General features: G+C 42.9%; 1 protein-coding gene across 1 annotated transcript in view; it reads right to left on the minus strand.

The window, feature by feature from the left end:
- CNGB3 (cyclic nucleotide gated channel subunit beta 3) overlaps positions 1-22,241 on the minus strand; it is a 128,840-nt gene that overhangs the window by 8,467 nt on the left and 98,132 nt on the right. Inside the window, exons 14-15 of the mRNA XM_029062187.2 lie at positions 13,749-13,832; positions 10,888-11,006 (exon numbers count right to left, since the gene is read on the minus strand). Of these exons, the coding sequence (XP_028918020.1) occupies positions 10,888-11,006; positions 13,749-13,832 (203 nt within the window). The remainder of the gene's footprint in view (positions 1-10,887; positions 11,007-13,748; positions 13,833-22,241) is intronic.

The following is a 22,241-nucleotide window of genomic DNA, read 5'->3' on the forward strand; positions in this document are numbered from 1 at the left end:
GTACTTCCCCAAGTATTCAAAGTTTATTGGAGTAATTCTAGGAGAAATTTTCAAGGCAGAAACTGCAATTTAGGGAGTAGAGCTTTTGTTTCTGTTTATTCATTTTATTTTCTCCCATAAAATGTTTTCATGGTCATTTATGTTTCTTTCAGAAAACTTAGAGGAGGTTTAAACTTTGATATGGTAATCTTTGGTTTTAACCATAATTGTCTTCCCCTGATTACTGCAATCTTATCAACTAGTCTTTCCTGATTGAGGATGGAGCTATTATGGTCAACCTAAACATGGCTGCCTGCTTACCGAACTACCTCCAGATTCTCTAATTCTTATAGTACCTCTCAGCTATGAGAAGTGACTGGCTCCTATGAACTTGAATATAAAAGGCTAGTACTGACCCATGTTTTTTTAATCAGCATTTCAGTTCCTTTTAAAATTTTTATGGTATTTAAATTTTTTCTATGTGTAAATGGAAAATGCAAGCAATCCTGCTACAACTTAACTAATCAAAGAGAAAGCTGGTTTCCTAATGATACCATTTCCTGGTGTTTTGAAGCACATTATGGAGATTATTGTCATGCTACACACAATTTCTGGAAAGTAGATAGATAAGAAGTCTGGTGTTCCCTTTCTTTACACAAGGACACTGAGGATTTACCTCAAGCTAATCACTGAGTCAGGGGCAAAACCAAAAATTTGGCTCCCCATGGGTTTTCAGTCATTCATTCAATCGTATTTATTAAGCACTTACTGTGTGCAGAGCACTGTACTAAGCGCTTGGAAAGTACAATTCGACAACAGATAGAGATAATCCTTACCCAACAACGGGCTCACAGTCTAGAAGGGGGAGATAATAATGGTATTTGTTAAGCACTTACTATGTGCCAAGCACTGTTCTAAGCACTGGGTAGTTATAAGGTTGTCAGGTTGTCCCATGTGGGACTCAGTCTTAATTCCCATTTTACAGATGAGAGGTAACTGAGGCACAGAGAAATTGACTGCCCAAAGTCACACAGCTGACAAGTGGTGGAGCCAGGATTAGAACCCATGACCTCTGACTCCGAAGCCCGTGCTTATATCTCTACTGGGGAAAATGTTTGAGGTCTAGACAGTCTGATAAACCCTTGGATTGCTCTCATCTGCTAAGAGAGGCTCATTCAATTTCTATTAGCCAGAGAGTTTTGAAGTTTGTTTTTAGTGACCTCTTCAGTGTTATCCATCTTTTTCTCTCCTCTGGCCATAATGCTCTTTGATACACACACAAAAAAGAATAAACCATCATCAGTCATGGCTGTCTCCATGTCTAGAGGAATGCCCTTGAGATCTACCCAAGGATGAGGTCATGGGTTGGGAGATGGGGAAGAGGTCAGAACCACAAGTCTCTACGTCCTAGGTAGGCTATGAAGAGTAAACAAAAGATCAATTCAAAATCGCCTCATGTGACCTTGAACTGTACAGACGAAGCTCTTGTCTGGTCTATTTTCTGTTTATCATGCTGTCTCCATCATGCCCTTATAGTGTCTGCTTTACTGCCTTTTTATTGTTTGTATGCTTGCTTTTTTTGGTTTTTGTTTTTCATAAAGTTCCCATGCTGACACCTCTCAGAAGAAAAATCTTTTGCCCCTTCATGATCACAAAGAGCTAGAGAACATAATTTCCAACCATGCCCTTGCCTCTTTTAGGGTTCTTTCATGGCAGGAGACCATCTTATTATCTGTTGGGAACTTTTGTATAAAATTTTATGCGGAAGCCTTTTGAGACTCCTTGAGACACCAATAGTTGATCATTGAATTTGTTTGAGAATCTCTAGAGCTTCTTTCATTTCATTCATTCAATAGTATTCATTGAGTGCTTACTATGTGCACAGCACTGTACTAAGCACTTGGAATGTACAATTTGGCAACAGATAGAGACAATCCCTGCCCAATGATGCGCTCACAGTCTAAATGGGGAAGACAGACAGCAAAGCAAAACAGAACAAAACAAAAACAAGACAACATCATCAAGATAAATAGAATCAAGGAGATGTACACCTCATTAACAAAATAAACAGGGTAATAAATAATATATACAAATGAGCACAGTGCTGAGGGGAGGGGAAGGGGAAGGAGCAGAGGGCTGGGGGGAGAGGAGGGGATGGGGAGCAGAGGGAAAGGGAGGCTCAGTCTGGGAAGGCCTCTTGGAGGAAGTGAGCTCTCAGTAGGGCTTTGAAGAGGGGAAGACAGTTAGTTTGAAGGACATGAGGAGGGAAGGCATTCCAGGACAGCGGTAGGATGTGGGCCAGGGGTTGACGGCGGGATAGACGTGAACCAGAGACAGTGAGCAGGTGAGTGGCAGAGGAGTGGAGTGTACAGGTTGAGCAGTAGAAAGAGAGAAGGGAGGTGAGGTAGGAGGGGGCAAGGTGATGGAGAACTTTGAAGCCAAGAGTGAGGCGTTTTGTTTCATGCAAAGGTCAATGGGCAACCACTGGAGGTTTTTGAGGAGGGGAGTGACATGCCCGGAGCGTTTCTGTAGGAAGATGATCCAGGCAGCAGAATGAAAAATAGACTGGACTGGGGAGAGACAGGAGGAAGGGAGATCAGAGAGGAGGCTGGCACAATAATCCAGTTGGGATATTATGAGAGCTTGTACCAGCACGATAGCCATTTGGATGGAGAGGAAAGGGCGGATCTTGGTGATACTGTAAAGGTGAGACCGACGGGTGTTGGTGACAGATTGGATGTGTGGGGTAAATGAGAGAACTGAGTCAAGGATGACACTAAGGTGAGACCGGAAGGATGGTTGTACTGTCCACAGTGACAGGGAAGTCAGGGAGAGGACAGGGTTTGGAAGGGAAGATAAGGAGCTCAGTTTTAGACAAGAACTTTCTTCATTCTAGGGCAATTTGGTTGTGTCTTTGGTGTAAGTAACATGGCTTAGTGGATAGAGACTAGGAGTCAGAAGGACCTGGGTTTTAATCCTGCTCTACTTGTCTGCTGTGTAACCTTGGGCAAGTCACTTCACTTCTCTATGCCTCAATTACCTTATCTGTAAAATGGAGATTAAGACCGTGAGCCCCATGTAGGACAGGGACTGTAACCAATTTAGTCTGTCTCTACCCCAGTCCTTAGAACAGTACTAGACACATAGCACTGAACAAATACCAGTATTATTATTATTATGAAATGCACTCCACTGACCCTGACCCTGGCTGGATGTCTGTCACAAGTCATGCGCCATTCAATTTCTGGAGTGGAAACATCCATATAGTTTGTTTCCTTGTCCTTTTTTTTTTTTTCAACAATTGTCCTGCTCATAATTCTTTCTCCACTGTCTGCTATGGTCACTGTAGTAGAGAGCCCTGTTTTTAACCCAGCCCTTCTTTTGGGAGTTGGGTTTTTTTTGTTCCCAAAATGTCAGGAAGCATGAACATCATTCTTCATCCCAGAGCAATGAAGTTCCTACTAAAGACTACACTGAAAGCTCCTTGTGGGCAGGCAGTGGACCTCATCTAAACTGTAAGGTCATTGTGGGCAGGGAATGTGTTTATTGTTATATTGTACTCTATCAAGCTCTTGGGACAGTGCTCTACACACAGTAAGTGCTCAATAAATACAGTTGAATGAATGATCTACCAGCTCTGTTGTATTTTACTCTCCCAAACACTTAGTACAGTGCTCTGCACATAGTAAGCACTCAATAAATACCATTGATTGATTGAATGATTAAAGAAGGATTGTTACAAGATGGTCTCACTATAGTCTTTCTCCTTGTTCAACTAGAGTTGGGCTAAACCCTCAGGATTTTCATAGTTCCCTATTACACATTTGCTTCCATCCAGATAATCAAAAATAGCACCATTTCCAATTAAGAGTCCTTCTATGTGAGTTAACCACAGTACTTTGGGTCTGTACTAAATTCATTCAATTGTATTTATTGAGTGCTTTCTGTGTGAAAGCACTGTACTAAGTGCTTGAGCACTTTACTAAGCTGTCTGGATACCTTAGTAATCAGGTTCTGGAGAGAGAAAGAGAGCTCATGTTTTTCTGAACCTGGATGTTTAGTTATCAAGAACCAAACAGAGCAAGGAGTGCAACTCTGTGTATCTACTTTACCTACTGTTTGAATCTTTGCAGTGGAGATCTTCATCTCCCCCTTTTATGGAAACTGGAATGGAAAAGTTCATTCTGCCTAGAGATCCCTGAGGAAGGGGAAAGGGTGGGCCTGAATCTCTTTGGCACACCAGCCTTGAAGTTTTAATAGTAATTTTAATGATAATTTTCAAAACTGTGGTATTTGTTAAGGGCTTCCTATGTGACAAGCACTATACTAAGCACTAGGGTAGATTCAAGATGGACTCAGAGATGTTTTCTCTCCTGCTCAATCTCTGAGTCCATCTTGAATCTACCCTAGTGCTTAGTATAGTGCTTCCGTTTCCTCATCTTTAAAGTGGGGATGCACGCAGAAGTAAAATGACTTGCAGAAGGTCATGTGGCAAGGAAACGGCAGAGCTGGGATTATGATGATGATGATGGTATTTGTGAAACACTCACTATGTATCAAGCACTGTTCTAGGAACTGGGGTAAGGCATAAGCTAATCAGGTTGGATACAGTCCCACATGGAGCTCACAGTGTCCCCATTTTACAGATGAGGAAACTGAGGCACAAAGAAGTGAAGTGATTTGCCCAAGATCACACAGCAGACAAATGGCAGAGTCAGGATTAGAACCCAGGTCCTCCTTACTCCCAGGCTAGTGCTCTATCCAGTAAGCTATTCTCTGACCTCCAGATCCTTGGCTTTTTGCAGATGGACTTCCTCAAGTACCACAGAGGACATAACGAATTGAGGAGCTGATCCCATGCTGTCAGCAAACGAGGTTAGGACTGACAAACCCTTGTTTGTCACCCATTTAGTCAGTATTTAAATGCCTGCTTGATAGAGGCACAGACATCTTCCCTTCCTGGGACCTGACATAATTCTCAGCTTCTTCTCTTTGACCCCACTGAAAATGGTGCTGGATCCATTGAGGTTCTGCCCAGTTTAAGCCCTGAAAACTCAATCAAGCCCTGGGCCTTTCACCAGTAGGCATAAATGGACAGCAAGACCGAAGCTTGTGGGTTTTCACAGTGCTCTGTGACATTCACTTTTTATTTGACTCTGAGTCTTGGGTGGGGGGGGGGGCGGGGGGGGATAGAAGACCATGAGAATAATCCCAAAATAACACATTTAAATGTCAGACTATTTTGAGGTTTCTCCAGCTTCAACTAAACCTGCCTACAGGTCACAAGATCTGAAGAACTTGACGAACTTTTGAAAGGAAGCAATAGTCTGCCTGCCAGATGGATTTTACCCAAACTCTCAAGAGCAGCTTAAAATAGCCTTCTCTCATCCACAAAATGCTTTTCCAGCACTTTCTCCCAGTAAGAGAATTCTGTCTATCTCATCCAACAGAAAGAGGCTCCCAATGTACCTACCTTATGATACTGCTCAAAGACAAGGAGCAGTGACTTTTTGTAATTGTGGACTGATTTTGGACTATGTTGGTCCAGTGGACAAGCCTTAGATTTCATTTTTGAAGCTTTATCGAGGATGAAGCATGACCTAGTGGAAAGAGCATGGGCCTGGGAGCCAGAAGGACCTGGGTTCTAATATTGCCTCTGCCACTTGTCTGTTGTGTGACCTTGGGCAAGTTACTTCACTTCTCTGTGCCTCAGTTACCTCATCGATTAAAATGGGAATTAAGACTGAGTCCCATGTGGAACAGAGACTGTGTTCAGCCTGATTTGCATGTATCCACCCCAGAGTTTAGTACTGGGCCTGGAGCATAGTAAGCACTTAACAAATATCACAATTATTATCATTAGTAGTAGTGTTATTGTTCTCCCTCCTAATTTCACTGTGAGACTCAGTGTGGGTCAGGGACTGTATCCAACCTGATTACCTTGTATTTACTTTAGTGCTTAGCACAGTGGTTGGCACATAGTAGGCACTTAAATATTATTATTATTAGATTTTTTTTTTAGTGGGGGGGAGTCTATTCCCAACTCCAATTGAAACTTCTTGTGTCGTATTAGACAAGACTCAAAGCTAGTTATTCCCTGCAGCTGCTGCCCCCAACTGCTGACCCTCAGGTTGGGCAAAGAGAGTGTGATCAGCAGGGTTGGGAGAAGGGGAGAACAGAATCAGTTAATGGTATTTATTGAACACTTACTAAGTGCAGAGCACTGCACTAAGTGCTTGGGAGCGTACCACGCAATAGAATTGGTAGATACATTTCTTCCCCACAATGAGCTTACAGTCTAGGGGGGAGACAGACATTAGTATAAATAAATAATTTATGAAATAGATGTTGTCTTATAAATTATTTACATGGAATGGAGGGAGAGGGCAAGTGACATGATTTCTCAGCTCTACGCAGACTAGTTGACAATCTCTATCTGAATGGCACTAATTTGGAGCAGTAAATTGGTGATTGGGAGGCAAGGGATGATATTTGGCTATAAAGAGACATTTTTCTACTTAGAGAAAATTCAAAGCTCTCAGATTTCCATCACTCAGGAGTTGACTTGTTCTACAGTAGATGGAAGTCCAGCTGTTCTCTACTACATACATCAAGAGTAAGTGAGAAATTTAGCTTCATTTATTTTTACAGTCAGACACAAATTTCCTATTGGGGTTAAAATTTAATGGGATAGTGGCCAATTCCTCCTACCACAAGTTGTCTTTGAGATGCCTGGGGATCCAGGTCAACAGTATTGGAAAGCTCTGTCGCAGGTGACTTCTTACAAACCTCCCCCAGAAGAGTCTGAGCAAAAGTTTTTCTACCTGGAGTGGCTTTTGAGGGCATTATAGGTCAAGTTCTACTCTGCTTCTCCACTCCCCATAGGAGCTGTTGTGGTCATAAACTGACAAAGCCACGTGTAAAAGCCAAATTCTGGATAGGTTTTGTAATGGATTGACAGGAAAGAAACTCTGGAGTGATCTTCATGTCTATAGTTTCATTATTCATTCAATAGTATTTATTGAGCACTTACTATGTGCAGAACACTATCCTCTTCCTCTTAATAATAATAAGATACTTAAAGGTTCCTTATGAGCAAACACTGTGTTAAGCATAGGGATAGATTCAGGATAATCAGATTAGATACAGTCCCTGTCTCACAGGCGGTTCACAATCTAAGAGGGAGGGTGAAAAGGTATTTAAGCTCCATTTTATAGAAGTTAAGTGACATATCCAAGGTCACATAGCAGGCACACTGCAGAGTCAGGATTAGAATGTAGGTCTCCTGACTCCGAATTCTCTGGTCTTTCCCTTAGGACAAAATGATTGCAGTTTTATCCGGTAAAGCGAATGATTAGAGGTCTTGGGGCCGAAACGATCTCAACCTATTCTCAAACTTTAAATGGGTAAGAAGCCCGGCTCGCTGGCGTGGAGCCGGGCGTGGAATGCGAGCCGCCCAGTGGGCCACTTTTGGTAAGCAGAACTGGCGCTGTGGGATGAACTGCGGGATGATAGGAAAGCAACCCCTATCTTGATTTCTACTTACCCAGCTAGACTGCTGCCCTGGTCTCCAAATAGTCCATTGCTCTGTTGTACTGTTTAAGATTATGCTTCACCATGTCTTTAATAATTTTTTTTTTCTGCTCCCCTGGGTTGTGTGTGCCCTTTCCAGTTTCAGTTTGGGTATCCTGCTGTCATCCATTCTCAGTCAATCAATTAATGGTATTTATTGAGCACTTACTATGTGCACAGCACTATACTAAGCGCTTGGGAGAGCACAATACAATGGAGTTGGCAGATCTGCTCCTTACCCACAGTGACCTCATTAGTCTAGAAATTACAGTTCTCCCAATGTTCTCCCCAGTAGAGAAGTGGGGTGGTGCTGAGGCATAAAACTCCATGTCAAATAGAAGGTTTACAAGCCTACTGTAGTAGTAATAATAATGATAATGGTATTTATTAAGTGCTTACTATGTGCCAAGCCCTGTTCTAAGCGCTGGGGTAGATATAAGGTAATCAGTTTGTCTTACGTGGGACTCACAGTCTTAATCCCCATTTTACAGATGAGGTAACTGAGGTACAGAGAAGTTAAGTGATTTGCCCAAATTCACACAGCAGACAAGTGGTGGAGCCAGGATTAGATCCCATATCCTCTGACTCCCAAGCCTGCGTTCCTTCTACTGTGTCATGCTGCTTCTCAGTGTCCAACACTCTACATGGGTGTGAGATCTATACCTACTTAATAAGTGTCATGTACAGTAGGTTCACTAGCTCATTTGTTCTCATGATTTCAATGACCACCACCATAAGAAACAGCATGGTACAGTGGACAGAGCATGGGCCTGGGAGTCAAAATGTCATGGGTTCTAATCCCAATTGATCCACTTGTCTGCTGTGTGACCTTGGGCAAGTCACTTCACTTTTCTGTGCCTCAGTTACCTCATCTCTAAAATGGGGATTAAAACTGTGAGCTCCGTGTGGGACATGGATTGGGTCCAACCTGCTAAACTTGTATCTACCCCAGCAAGTAGTATAGTTTCTGGCAGTAAGTGCTTATAAATCAGCACTTAGAACAGTGGCTAGCACATAAGTGTGCAGTATGGCTTAGTGGAAAGTGCATGGGTTTGGGAGTCAAAGGGCTTGGGTTCTAATCCCGGCTCTGCCATTTGTCAGCTGTGTGACTTTAGATAAGTCTCTTAACTTTTCTGTGCCTCATTTCCCTCATCTGCAAAATGGGGATTCAGATTGTGAGCCCCATGTGGGACTACCTGATTACCTTGTAATAATAATAATTACAGTATTTGTTAAGCGCCTATTATGTGCCAAGGACTGTTCTAAGCACTGGGGTAGATACAAGGTAATCAGGTTGTCCCACGTGGGGCTCACAGCCTTAATCCCCATTTTATAGATGAGGTAACTAAGGCACAGTGAAGTTAAATGACTTGCCCGAAGTCACACAGCTGACAAGTGGCAGAGCGGGGATCAGAACCCATGACCTCTGACTCCCAACCCCATGCTCTTTCTGCTTAGCCATGCTGCTTCTCATAATAATAACTATGGTAATTAAGTGCTTATGTGTCAGGCACTGTACTAAGGGCTGGGGTGGATACAATCAAATCAGGTTGGACACAGTCCCTGTCCCATATGGAGCTCACAGTCTTAATCCCCATTTTACAGATGAGGGAACTGAGGAACAGATAAGTGACTTGCCCAAAGTCACCCAGCAGAAGAGTGGTGGAGCTGGAATTAGAACCCATGACCTTCTGACTCCCAGGCCTGTGCTCTATCCACTACACCACGTGACTTGTATCTACCCCAGAGCATAGAACAGTGCTTGGCACATAGTAAGCACTTAACAAATACCATCATTATTAACAAATACCATTATCATTATTATCAATAATATACCATTAAAAAATTCCTTTTCCTGAGGACTTGGCTAACTCCACCCTGTTAAAGGTAAACATGAGCCCCCCACATCTTTCCTTACACACTGGGTCACTACTGCTTATCCTTAAAAATTGGGGAATGTGTAATTAAAATATCATCATAATAATAATCATGGTATTTGTTAAGCACTTACTATGTGTCAGCCACTGTACTAAGCACTGGGTGGATACAAGCAAATTGGGTTGGATTTAGTCCCTGTCCCATGTGGGGCTCAGTCTCAATCCCTATTTTACAGATGAGGTTACTGAGGCACAGAGACATGAAGTGGCTTGCCCAAGGTCACATAACAGACAAGTGGCAGAGCCGGGATTAGAACTAATGCCCTTCTGACTCCCAGGCCCGGGCTCTATCCACTATGCCATACATAGAAGGAATATCTTGCTGCAGAAGTGGCACCCCTAGATAATGAGTTCAGTTGGTCCTCGCACCTGAGTATTTCACAGCCACTACACAGATTCTGACCCAGATCTACCTATTGGTCATGAAAAAGAAAATGACTATTCCCAGAATCAAAATAAAGAGAAGGTTTGAGGAAGTAATCTGGGTAATTTGGGTCCTAAATAACTTTGCCTGAATTAGCTAGAAAATGGACTCAGTTCTTGCCTCAGCTTTGGTCATCGCAAACTGATGTCCACAGGAGAATTTAGTGTTGCAAATGCTGGTCAAAAACCAGGTTCCTCCCAACAGCGCCTGGATTCGTTTTAGAAGACCAGTAATGCTTGGAAGGATATCAGCTGTGATGACAACAATAACTTGTATTTATAGAGGTCTTTTCTCCCAGGAGTTCCAAGCACTTTATCAATGTGCTTCCATTCATTTTCAGTGCCTTCTGGAGAGACAGGCAGGGTAATGCTTTATGGCTATTGTTAGACTGTAAATTCCGGCAAGGCTCTATCTACTAATCTGTCCCAGGTGCTTAGTATTGTGCTCTGCACACAATAGGTGCTCAGTAATTACTACTGAGTGATCATTAACAAAATCATGAAAGGTTTGGAGTAGATACTTTGTGTTTGGACCTAATGAAGTAGGGAAAGGGGCAAGGAGAAGGCACTGAGACAATAGATGGTGGGTCAGGATAAGCAAAAGGGATGCAGACTTTGTTCCATATTAACTGTTTGTGGACCCAGTAATTTGCTTATGGTATTTGTTAAGACCTTATAAATTCTGTGCCAGCCACTGTACTAAGCCCTGGGGTAGATACAAGATACAAGGGTTGGACACTGTCATGTCCCATGTAGTGCTCAAAGTCTTAATCTCCATTTTACAGAGGAGGAAACTGAGGCACAGAGAAGTTAAGTGACTTGCTCAAGATCACCCAGCAGACAAGTCACAGAGCTGGCATTAGAACCCAGGTCTTCTGATTCCTGGACCCACGCTCTTTCCACTAGGCTACACAGCTTCTCTGTGATTGTTATTTAAAACAATTTGAGTCTTGAGACCCTGAGTCTTGGAAAATACCTGATCTCCCCAAAGACGGCCCCAGCCTTCAGAGTAACCAGAACCTTTGTGTTGTCTGGGCCTCCAAGAACTTGAACTTCTCCCTGTTTGATGATATACATCTCTTTGCCAATCTCTCCCTGGAGGCAAACACGAAGAGGAAAACGGTGAACCTTTCATTCTGTGTTCAAGGTAACATGAAGCACATTATCTGCACATATTAAAGCTAGCTGACTTTATCGTTTTAATAATGTCTCCTTGCTTAATGGCTCCATTGGAAGATTTGTTGGGGTGAAGAGGGGAGATGGTAAAGTGGGAGCCTCAGCTTTGGCAGAACTGATGTTAATTGGTTTAGAAATTCAGACTGCATTCTCAGGCGCTTCCAGTACTCAATTCACATTCTTGCTGCATCTACACAGCACTTATGTACATATTTTCATTATATATTGTATCTATATTAATGTTTGTCTGCCCTCCCCCTCCAATACTCTAAGCTTCTAGTGGGCAGGGAATGTCTCTACCAACTCTGTTGCATTGTACTCTCCCAAGAACTTAGTACAGTGCTCTGCACATAGAAAGTGCTCAGTAAATACCATTGAATGAATGAATCAGACTAGTAGATATTATGATCAAGAAAATCTTATTGATAAACCCATCATAATAAACACATTATTTTAAATATACTAATAATAACCATGATATTTGTTAAGCTCTTACTATTTGCCAAGCACTGTTCTAAGCTCTGGGGTAGATACAAGGTCATCAGGTCTCACATGGGGCTCACAATACAAGTAGGAGGGAGAACAGGAATTGAATCCCCATTTTACAGATGAGGGAACTGAGGCATAGAGAAGTTAAGTGACTTGCCCAAGGTCACACAGCAGGTGAGTGGTAAAGCAGGTATTAGACCCAGGTCCTCTGACTTCCACACCTGTGCTCTTTCCACCAGGCCATGCTGCTTTTTGACAGGCAATCCTTAAACCACTTGTGTTTTTATTTGAAATACAAAAAAATCCAATATAGTTGAGACAAATGAAAATAATTTGGCTTGAAACTCTGGAGGTAGTGAAAGGCGAGCACCTAGTCTCAATTTATGATGTAGAACAGTCCCAGAGAGTTGGAGACATAGAATTCATTAATGCTGGTGCAAGAAGTACATCTTGGGGGCACCAGTGTAATTCAATCTTTTAAACATTTTCTAATAATCATTATCCTCATTTTCAATATTACAAATAACTAACAAACCAGTATTATTCTGCCACTATTTTTGAACTATTGTAAAGAAAATTTATGCTATGCTATCATTGTGGAATGTGTCTACCAATCTGTTGTATTCTCCCAAGCACTTAGTACAGTGCTCTGCACACAGTATGTGCTCAGTAAATACCACTGATGATGATGATGATGATCCAAATTGCCATCAAATGAAGTCAACATAACATGGGGTAAAGTGAGCACAGAATGAATCAGATAGAGTCCAGTCCAATCAAGGCAATTTCAGGGGAACTTGGCATCTGGTCAGTTTCTAGGAGGTATTTGGTTAGGTCAGTTCAAGATCTTTCACAAGGGTAAAGTGAAGAGGAGGATTGTAACTACCACTTGGATAATTCATACTAATAATAATAAAAATAAAAAACCCTAAGGCAGAAGCATTGGGGAAAAGGTTAAATGATCAAACTAATTGCCTAAATTCTTCAGTTTTCTTTGCTATCAATCAATTGTATTTGAGTGCTTACTGACTGCTGAGAACTATACTAAGTGCTTGGGAAAGTACAACATAAGACTTGGTAGACACATACCTTGCCCACAATGACTAGTGAAGGGCTGGCCTGTCTGGATGGAGAGAGTTGACAGCTATGCAATAGACCCAAATAGAAAAAAAAATCCTATGATTCAGGCCAAAAAAACCCCAAACCCTGTGCTTCCTCTCACCCTCTGGGTGATGAAGCTAAAGGTGGGTGATGATCCAGGCTCATCTAGAAAGCAAGATTCTGGCCACTAAAGCCGTGACAGGCTACACTCCTTAAAGATCTGGGCAGTGAGGGAGAGGTTGGTACTAGAACAGGCTCCACATGAGACAGAAAGTCACCACAACTCCAAAGAGAAACTCACAGTAGCCAATAGGTCATCACTTGACAGGCCAAATATTGTAAACTGTTTTCCATTGGCTTTGTTTCAGAAAGTGGGTATCTTGGAATCTCTTCTCTCACTGATCAGTTCAGAATATCTTTAGCCATTAGTAAACTGGCAATTGAAAGTTGTGGAGTGTATACTGGAGAGACTGTCAGAAAATCTCCCGCCTCTTGGAAAGGTTAAGCAGATATTGTATCCTAAAGCAATGGACATTGGTATCCTTAAGCAGTTTTGTGGGTCATACTTTAGATTTTTAATTAAAATTCTTATTTGCCCTCAGCCTGATTTCTTTTAGTGTCAGATTGATTTATTAAAAACCATGATCCTGCAGGCGCGGTTTAATTTGCATAGCTTTTTAAATTTGCAAGTTCACACCTTCACATATGAAATTGGAATTATTGGCCCAAGTTTATTAATATACTATAGATAGGTGAAGAAAGGAACCTATACTTGAAACATATTCTCCTTTTTACATGTTTAAATTTTTAAAATAATGGTGTGTGTCTGTGGAGTACTTGCATGTCTAAAAAGGAGTTTCAGATTCTCAAATCATCATTTTCTACCAATAATAAAATTCTTCTCTTTTGAAATCTGTGATCATGTTATTATTGCATAATCAATCACAATTATTTCTCTACTCAACTTTACCCAGGATGAGCTTTGTTTAAAATATTCTCTCGACCTTTGTCTGAACCTCTCATCTAAAATGTTCAATGTTCTCACAACAGAAATATAAAGAGTTCACTTACCTTTTTGCACACAAAATCACCAGGCAAATACACAGTGGATTTCAACCTCAGCAACATGTCATAAATCATCTGTGTATCACAACCCTGTTAAAGAAAAAGAGTATGTTGGACTTGGGAAATCCCTGTCTCACAAAGAACAGAACAGACTGGATCATGCTATGAAAATAAATAGCCTTATCTTAGATTTATACTCAAAGACACAATGTGGGCACTTTGGAGTCATAAAGTTGAATCTAGTACACTGTAGCCTATCAGCAATACAGTAATCTAAAAAATCAATTATTTTCAGTTAGTGAGTTTTACCGTCATGAAAATTTCTCTTCTGAAGTTGCTCTGTTTGTGCATGTGATCAGTAAATCCCCTGATAGAGGATGATAGGGATCATCTGAATGACTGAAATCCAATGATAAGCCAGCAGTTACCTCTTAGCCCTCAGTTTCCATTTCTTTCCTTTCTAAACTTTCTAATCAAACTGCTAGATCTTCTCATATATCTATTGTCTTCCATTCCGTGTGCAATCTGAAAACTTGGTTGAGAATTCTTTTGGGAAAAAAAATCAAGAATATGAAAATCCCCAGATGATAACTAAGCATTCTACACTTTGCACCTATAAATTTATTAGTTTCATATCCAGCGTGCAAAGACTGAAACCAACATGCTGAAATAGACTTAAACCAATCAATCAATAGCATGTACTGAATACTTACTGCATGCAGAACACTGTATTAAGTGCTTGGAAGAGTACAGTGCAATACAGTTGCTAGACAGGATTCTTGCCCACAGTGAGTTTACAGGCCAGATGGAAAGACAGAGAAGCAGTATGGCCTCGTGGTTAGAGCACAGGCCTGGAAGTCAGAAGGATGTCGGTTCTAACCCTGGTCTGCTGTGTGACCTTGAGCAAGTTACTTAACTTCTCTGGGCCTCATTTACCTCATCTATAAAATCAGATTGACTGCGAGCCCCCTGTGGGACATGGACTATGTCCAACCTGAGTAACTTGTATCTATTATTATTATTATTATTACTTCGGTATTTGTTAAGCGCTTACTATGTGCCAAGCACTGTTCCAAGCACTGGGGTAGATACAAAGTAATCGGGTTGTCCCACGTAGGGCTCACAGTCTTAATCCCCATTTTTCAGATGAGGTAACTGGGGCACAGAGAAGTTAGTGGCTTACCCAAGGTCACACAGCTGTCAAGTGGCAGAGTCAGGATTAGAACCCAAGTCCTCTGACTCCCAAGCCTGGGCTCTTTCCACTAGGCCACACTGCTCCTTATTTATCCCAGGGCTTAGTATTCGCCCTGGCACGAATTAAATGCTTCACAAATACCATTAAAAAAAGCCATTAAAATCAATTACAGATAGGGGAAATGGAAGAGAATAGGATATGTGCATAAGTGCTGTAGGGCTGAGGGTAGGATGAATATCAAGTGCTTGGAGGGTGGGGTGAATATCAAAGTTTAGTGATACAGAGCCAAGATACAGAGAAGCAGCGTGGCTCAGTGGAAAGAGCACGGGCTTTGGAGTCAGGGCTCATGAGTTCAAATCCCAGCTCTGCCACTTGTCGGCTGTGTGACTGTGGGCAAGTCACTTAACTTCTCTGTGCCTCAGTTCCCTCATCTGTAAAATGGGGATTAAGACTGTGAGCCCCACGTGGGACAACCTGATTCCCCTATGTCTACCCCAGCGCTTAGAACAGTGCTCAGCACATAGTAAGCGCTTAACAAATACCAACATTATTATTATTAAGTGCCTCTGCTTTTCGCTTCCATCCAAACTACTAACACTTAATCCAAGCATTTATCCTATTCTGCTTTGATTACTGTATCAGCCTCTCCCCACTTCAGGACCCCACTTCACTCTGCTGTCTGGATCATTTTTATACAGCAATATTCAGTCCATATTTCCCCACTCCTCAGGAACCTCCAGTGGTTGCCCATCCACCTCCACATCAAACAGAAACTCCTTACTATCATCTTTAAAGCACTTAGTCACCTTGCCCCCTCCTATAATAATGTTGGTATTTGTTAAGCGCTTACTATAGGCAGAACACTGTTCTAAGCGGTGGGGTAGAAACAGGGTCATCAGGTTGTCCCACATGAGGCTCACAGTTAATCCCCATTTTACAGATGAGGTAACTGAGGCACAGAGAAGTTAAGTGACTTGGCCACAGTCACACAGCTGACAAGTGGCAGAGCCGGGAGTCGAACCCATGATCTCTGACTCCGAAGCCCAGGCTCTTTCCACTGAGCCACGGAATAATGATGGCAGTTGTTAAGCACTTACTATGTGCTAAGCCCTGTTCTATGCACTGGGGTAGATACAAGATAATCAGTTGTCCCATATGGGGAATCACAGTCTTAATCCCCATTTTACAGATGAGATCAATGAGGCACAGAGAAGTAAGTGAGTTGCCCAACGTCACACAGCTGATAAGTGGCGGAGCCAGGATTAGTACCCATGACCTCTGACTCCCAAGCCTGTGCTCTTGCCACTAAGCCAAGCTGCTACCTCATCTGTAAAATGGGGATTAAGACTGTGAGCCCCACGTGGGACAACCTGATTCCCTTCTGTCTACCTCAGCGCTTAGAACAGTGCTTGGCACATAGTAAGCGCTTAAAAAATACCAACATTATTATTACCTCACTGTTCTCCTACTACAAGCCAGCCTGCAAACTTCATTTCTCAAATGCCAACCTACTCACCCTACCTCGAGCTCATCTAGCTCGCCGCCAACCTCTCGGCCACATCCTACCCTTGGATTGAAACTTCCTCCCTCTTCATATCTGACAGTCGTGCTCCCTACTTTCAGTCTACCAACTCTACTGTTCTCGATCAAGTGCTTACTTCAGTGCTCTGCACAAAATCAGCACTTAATAAATATGATTGGTTGACAAGACAACACAGAAGGGAAGAAGAGTGGAGGGCTTGTTTTTTGAGAAGATGCCAAGGGATGGGGCCTGAGAGGAGTCACGTGGATCAGCACCTGGCATGGGAGCCTTGTTGGTTGTTGGGGGTGACTGGTTGGATCACTGCCACTCCTCAGTGCCAACCTGCCAGGGCTGCAGCATTCTGCCACTGTAGTGGGTGCTGAGATTGGCAGCCTCTTGGGTCCTGCCCACAGAAAGCAGCTGCTGTAGAGGTCAAAGTCAGGGGTGAGATGAGCTCTGGGATCAAGAAAGCTTCTCCTCTCCTCTTCCAATGGGTCTCTCCTCTCCATTAGGTGTCCATCAGTAGGCAACTTCCCATTAGATTGTAAACTCCCTGAATGCGGAGTTCATGCCTTCCTTCCACACAGAATTCTCCCAACTGCTTAGTACAGTGCTCTGTGTATGTTAAGCACTAGTAAATATGACTGATTCCTACCTGTACACAGCCCAGAAGAGCCAAACATTAGGCTTTCCCAGCAATAACATGGCCGCAGATGGCCAGAGTAGCAGGAAGGTGACAACTCTAGATTGTAAGATCACTGTGGGCAGGCGATGTTCTGTTTTATTGTTATAGTGTACTCTCCCAAGCACTTAGTACAGTGCTCTGCATACAGTAAGCACTCAATAAATATGAATGACTGACTGAATGACCTGACTGTGAGCTCCTTGTGGGCAGGGAATGAGTCTGTTGTATTCATTCATTCGTCCAATCGTATTTATTGAGAAGCAGCATGGCTCAGTGGAAAGAGCCTGGGCTTGGGAGTCAGAGATCATGGGTTCTAATCCCAGCTCTGCCACTTGTCATCTGTGTGGCCTTGGGCAAGTTACTTCACTTCTTTGTGCCTCAGTTCCCTCATCTGTAAAATGGGGATGAAGACTGTGAGCCCCACGTGGGACAACCTCATTACCTTGTATCTACCCCAGCACTTAGAACAGTGCTTGGGACATAGTAAGTGCTTAACAAATACCAACATTATTATACATGTCCAAAACTCAGCTCCTTATCTTCCCTCCCAAACCAGTCCTCTTCCTGACTTTCCCGTCACTGTGGACGGCATGACCAACCTTCCCGTCTCGCAAAGCCCACAACCTTGGTGTTATCCTTGACTCAGCTCTCTCATTCACCCCACACATCCAATCCATCATCAACACCTGCCGATCTCACCTTCACAATATTGCCAATATCTGCCCTTTCCTCTCCATCCAAACAGCTATCATGCTGGAACAAGGTCTCATAATATCCCAGCTGGATTACTGTGTCAGTCTCCTCTCTGATCTCCCTTCCTCCTGTCTCTCCCCGCTCCAGTCTATTCTTCATTCCGCTGCCCAGATCATCTTCTTGCAGAAACACTCTGGGCATGTCACTCCCCTCCTTAAAAACCTCCAGTGGTTGCCTATCAACCTTCACACGAAATGAAAACTCCTCACTCTTGGCTTCAAGGGTCTCCATCACCTTGCCCCCTCCTACCTCACCTCCCTTCTCTCTTTCTACTGCCCACCCCATACACTCCACTCCTCTGCCACTCACCTCCTCACTGTCGCCCGTTCGCGCCCATCCCGCCATTGACCTCTGGCCCATGTCCCCCTGCTGTCCTGGAATGCCCTCAGTCCTCACGTCCGCCAAACTAACTCTCTTGCCCTCTTCAAAGCCCTACTGAGAGCTCACCTCCTCCAAGAGGCCTTCCCAAACTGAGCTTCCCTTTTTCCCTCTGCTCCCTCTGCTGCCTCGCTGCCCCCCTTCACCTCCCTTCAGCTCAGCCCCCTTTCCCTCTATTCTTCCCCCCTTCCCCTCCCCTCAGCACTGTGCTCATTTGTACATATTTTTATTACCCTATTTATTTTGTTAATGAGGTGTACATCCCCTTAGTGTGGCTCAGAGGAAAGAGCATGGGCTTGGGAATCAGAGGTCATGGGTTTGAATCCTGGCTCTGCCACTTGTCAGCTCTGTGACTGTGGGCAAGTGACTTAACTTCTCTGTGACTCAGTTACCTCATCTGTAATATGGGGATTGAGAGTGTGAGCCTCATGTGGGACAATCTGATTACCCTGTATCTACCCCAGCGCTTAGAAGAGTGCTCTGAACATAGTAAGCGCTTAAAAAATATCAACATTATTATTATTATTATTGTTATTGATTCTATTTATTGTGATTATGCTTTCTTCTTTTTGTCCATCTGTCTCCTCCGATTAGACTGTGAGCATGTCATTGGGCACGGATTTTCTCTATCTGTTGCCGAATTGTACATTCCAAGTGCTTAGAACAGTGCTCTGCACATAGTAAGCGCTGAATAAATACTATTGAATGAATGAATGAATACGGAATGCTTACTGCGTGTGCAACGTACTGAACTAAGCACTTGGGAGAGCACAATACAACAACAAACAAACATATTCCTGCCCATAGTGAGCTCACTTTCCCAGGGGCTTAGTACAGTTCTTTGAACACAGTAAGCCCTCAACAAATAGGAAGGAAGGAAGGAAGGAAGGAAGGAAGGAAGGAAGGAAGGAAGGAAGGAAGGAAGGAAGGAAGGAAGGAAGGAAGGAAGGAAGGAAGGAAGGAAGGAAGGAAGGAAGGAAGGAAGGAAGGAAGGAATAACTCTAGCACCTTAGCCTGATTCTCTCAGAGCATGAGCTCTGAAGCCCTTTGGGAAGCCAGGCTTACTCAGACAGGAACCCGCGTTAGCCTCCCTCTAGGCATGCCGTGATCATTTTGCCACTCCACAATTTGGATTCAGCTAATGTCCAAGCCTAGATCCAGATGCAGGAGCTGATTAAGCTAATATAAAACCTAAAATGTTTTGAATTAACAGCACTATATGACAGATGAGACTCTAAGATAGTAAACTGTAACCTTAAAGATGGGAATCAATCAATGGTATATGTTGAGCGCTTATGTCTTTCTCCTGTTAATATCTCCACTGTGGGTTCTCTGCTGTTTAGTATCACACAATTAATGCTGGTAGAAAAAGTTGAAGAGTGCTCCTTAGACGCTAGTAAATATAGCAATGCTGTAATCAACAATAGGAAATACTACACAAGGACTTGGAGACTTAGAGATTAGTGATAGTTTTGGGCTTGTATAAACCTCAAACAGAAGTTCATTTTTCCTCTAAATGCAAAGTCTGTTGGAATGGTGACTCTCAGTAATTAGAAGTAGAAAAGATTCCCTTTGATAGTGAGCTTTCCAAATTCTAAATTATCATAAATTGTCAGTCTAATCTTCCCTTCCAACTGTGTAAGAGTGGAAGCAGCTCTCCCTCCTGGCTCTTTCCAAATTCTGAAAGCCTATCAAGTTTTGGAGAATTGCTCATTTGAGGAAGCAGACAAAACCAATCCTTTTCAGACTCAAGGCTGCTTTGCAGGAGGCAGAGAGATCTAGATCAACAGCGTGGCTCAGTGGAAAGATCCTGGGCTTGGGAGTCAGAGGTTGTGGGTTTAATTCCAGCTCGGCCACTTATCTGCTGTGTGACTTTGGGCAAGTCAATTAACTTCTAAGTGCCTCAGTTACCTCATCTGTAAAATGGGGATTAAGACTGTGAGCCCCACGTGGGACAACCTAATCACCTTGTATCCCCCCACCAGAGCTTAGAACAGTACTGCATACATAGTAGGTGCTTAATAAATACTATCATTATTGTTATTATTATCATTCTCAAGATTTTCTCCAGTTCCACTCTTCCCTGCCTTTTCCTCATCCACTCAATCAATGGCATTTAGCCCGGTGTGGGCAGGGATTTTCTCTCTTTACTGATGAATTGTACTTTCCAAGTGCTTAGTACAGTGCTCTGCACACAGTAAGCACTCAATAAATATGATTAAATGCATGAACAGTTACTATGTGCAGAACACTGTACTAAGTGCTTAGGAGAGTATGAAGCAACAAACTTAGCGGACACGTTCCTTACCCATAAAGAGTTCACAGTGTAGAGTGAGAGACAGACATTAATATAAGTAATTTATAATATGTAATTTAAAGAAATGTGCATAAGCATAGTGGGGTTAGGTGTGGAGTGAATGTCAAGTGTCCAAAGGCCGCAGATGGACATAAATAGACCCCTGGCCATCCTGCTCACTTCAGCTCTCTCCCTGTTCCCAATCTTCACTACTCTCTTGCTACAACCTAGATTGCACACTTCACTTCTCTAATACCAACCTGTTCACTGGGCCTCGCTCTCATCTCTCTCCCTTGATCACTTACCCATGTCCTCCCTCTGGTCCAGAACTCCCTCCCACTTGGGGAAGATGAGGGGCCTGGGAGTCAGAAGGACCTGGGTTCTAATTCAGAGCTCTGCCACTTCTCTGCTGTGTGACCTTATAGCAAGTCACTTCACTTCTCTGTGCCTCAGTCACTTCATCTGTAAAATGGGGATTAAGACTGTGAGCCCCACATGGAACAGGGAGTGTGTCCAACGTGATTTGCATGTACCCACCACAGCTTAGTACAGTGCTTAGCACATAGTAAGCACTAAAAAAAGCCATAATTTTTTCATTCTTATTATTCAGATCTGACAGACCACCTCTCTCCCCATCTTCAAAGCCCTACTAAAAGTACATTTCCTCCAGAAGCCTTTCCATCACTAATTTCTCACCTCCCCATCCTATTTTCCCTCCTAACTTTGAGTCCATACATACTAAGCACCTAAGTACTCAACCCACCTCTTATTCTCTTAGTATTCATGCATTTATCTTTATACTCAATTGCTTCCTTGACCTACACTTTATTTCAGTGTCTTTCTTGCTAGATTGTAAGCTCTTCAAGGGCAAAGATGGGGTCTACTTACTCTATAAAGAAGCGTGGCTCAGTGGAAAGAGCCCGGGCTTGGGAGTCAGTGGTCATGGGTTCGAATCCCGGCTCTGCCACTTTGGCAACTGTGTGACTGTGGGCAAGTCACTTAACTTCTCTGTGCCTCAGTTACCTCATCTGTAAAATGGAGATTAACTGTGAGGCCTCACATGAGACAACCTGATTACTCTGTATCTACCCCAGCACTTAGAACAGTGCTCTGCACATAGTAAGTGCTTAACAAATGCCAACATTATTATTATTATTATTTTTATTGTATTGTCCCAAATGCCTAGTACAGTACTCTGAATGTAGTAAGTACTCAATAGGAACAGAATGCCGAGTGGAAAGAGCACAGGGCTAGGAAACAAAGGATCTAGGTTCTAATACCAGATTCACCACTTATCTGTTGCATGACTTGGGAAAGTCACTTAACTTCTCTGTGCCTTAGTTACCTCATCTGTAAATTGGAGATTAAGTCTATGAACCCTATGTGGGACAGGGACTGTGCCCAACCTGATTGTTTTGCAGCATTAAATATAGTTCACGGTACATAGTAAACCCCTTAACAAATACCATTAAAAATAGATATCATTGATTGATAAGGAAAAAATATCTCTGAGGGTAGGAATCAGGTCTGCTAACTTTACTGTACTCTCCTAAGTGATCTGAATAGAGTGAGTGCTCAATTTATGCTATTGATTGAATTGGGAGGTGTGGGTCAGGTGAGGAGAGATAATTTTTTTCTCCATTCCCTTGGAAAACTATTGATGGGGACAT

This window comes from Ornithorhynchus anatinus, chromosome 4 (assembly GCF_004115215.2).
Source record: "Ornithorhynchus anatinus isolate Pmale09 chromosome 4, mOrnAna1.pri.v4, whole genome shotgun sequence".
In the NCBI taxonomy this organism is placed as follows: domain Eukaryota; kingdom Metazoa; phylum Chordata; class Mammalia; order Monotremata; family Ornithorhynchidae; genus Ornithorhynchus; species Ornithorhynchus anatinus.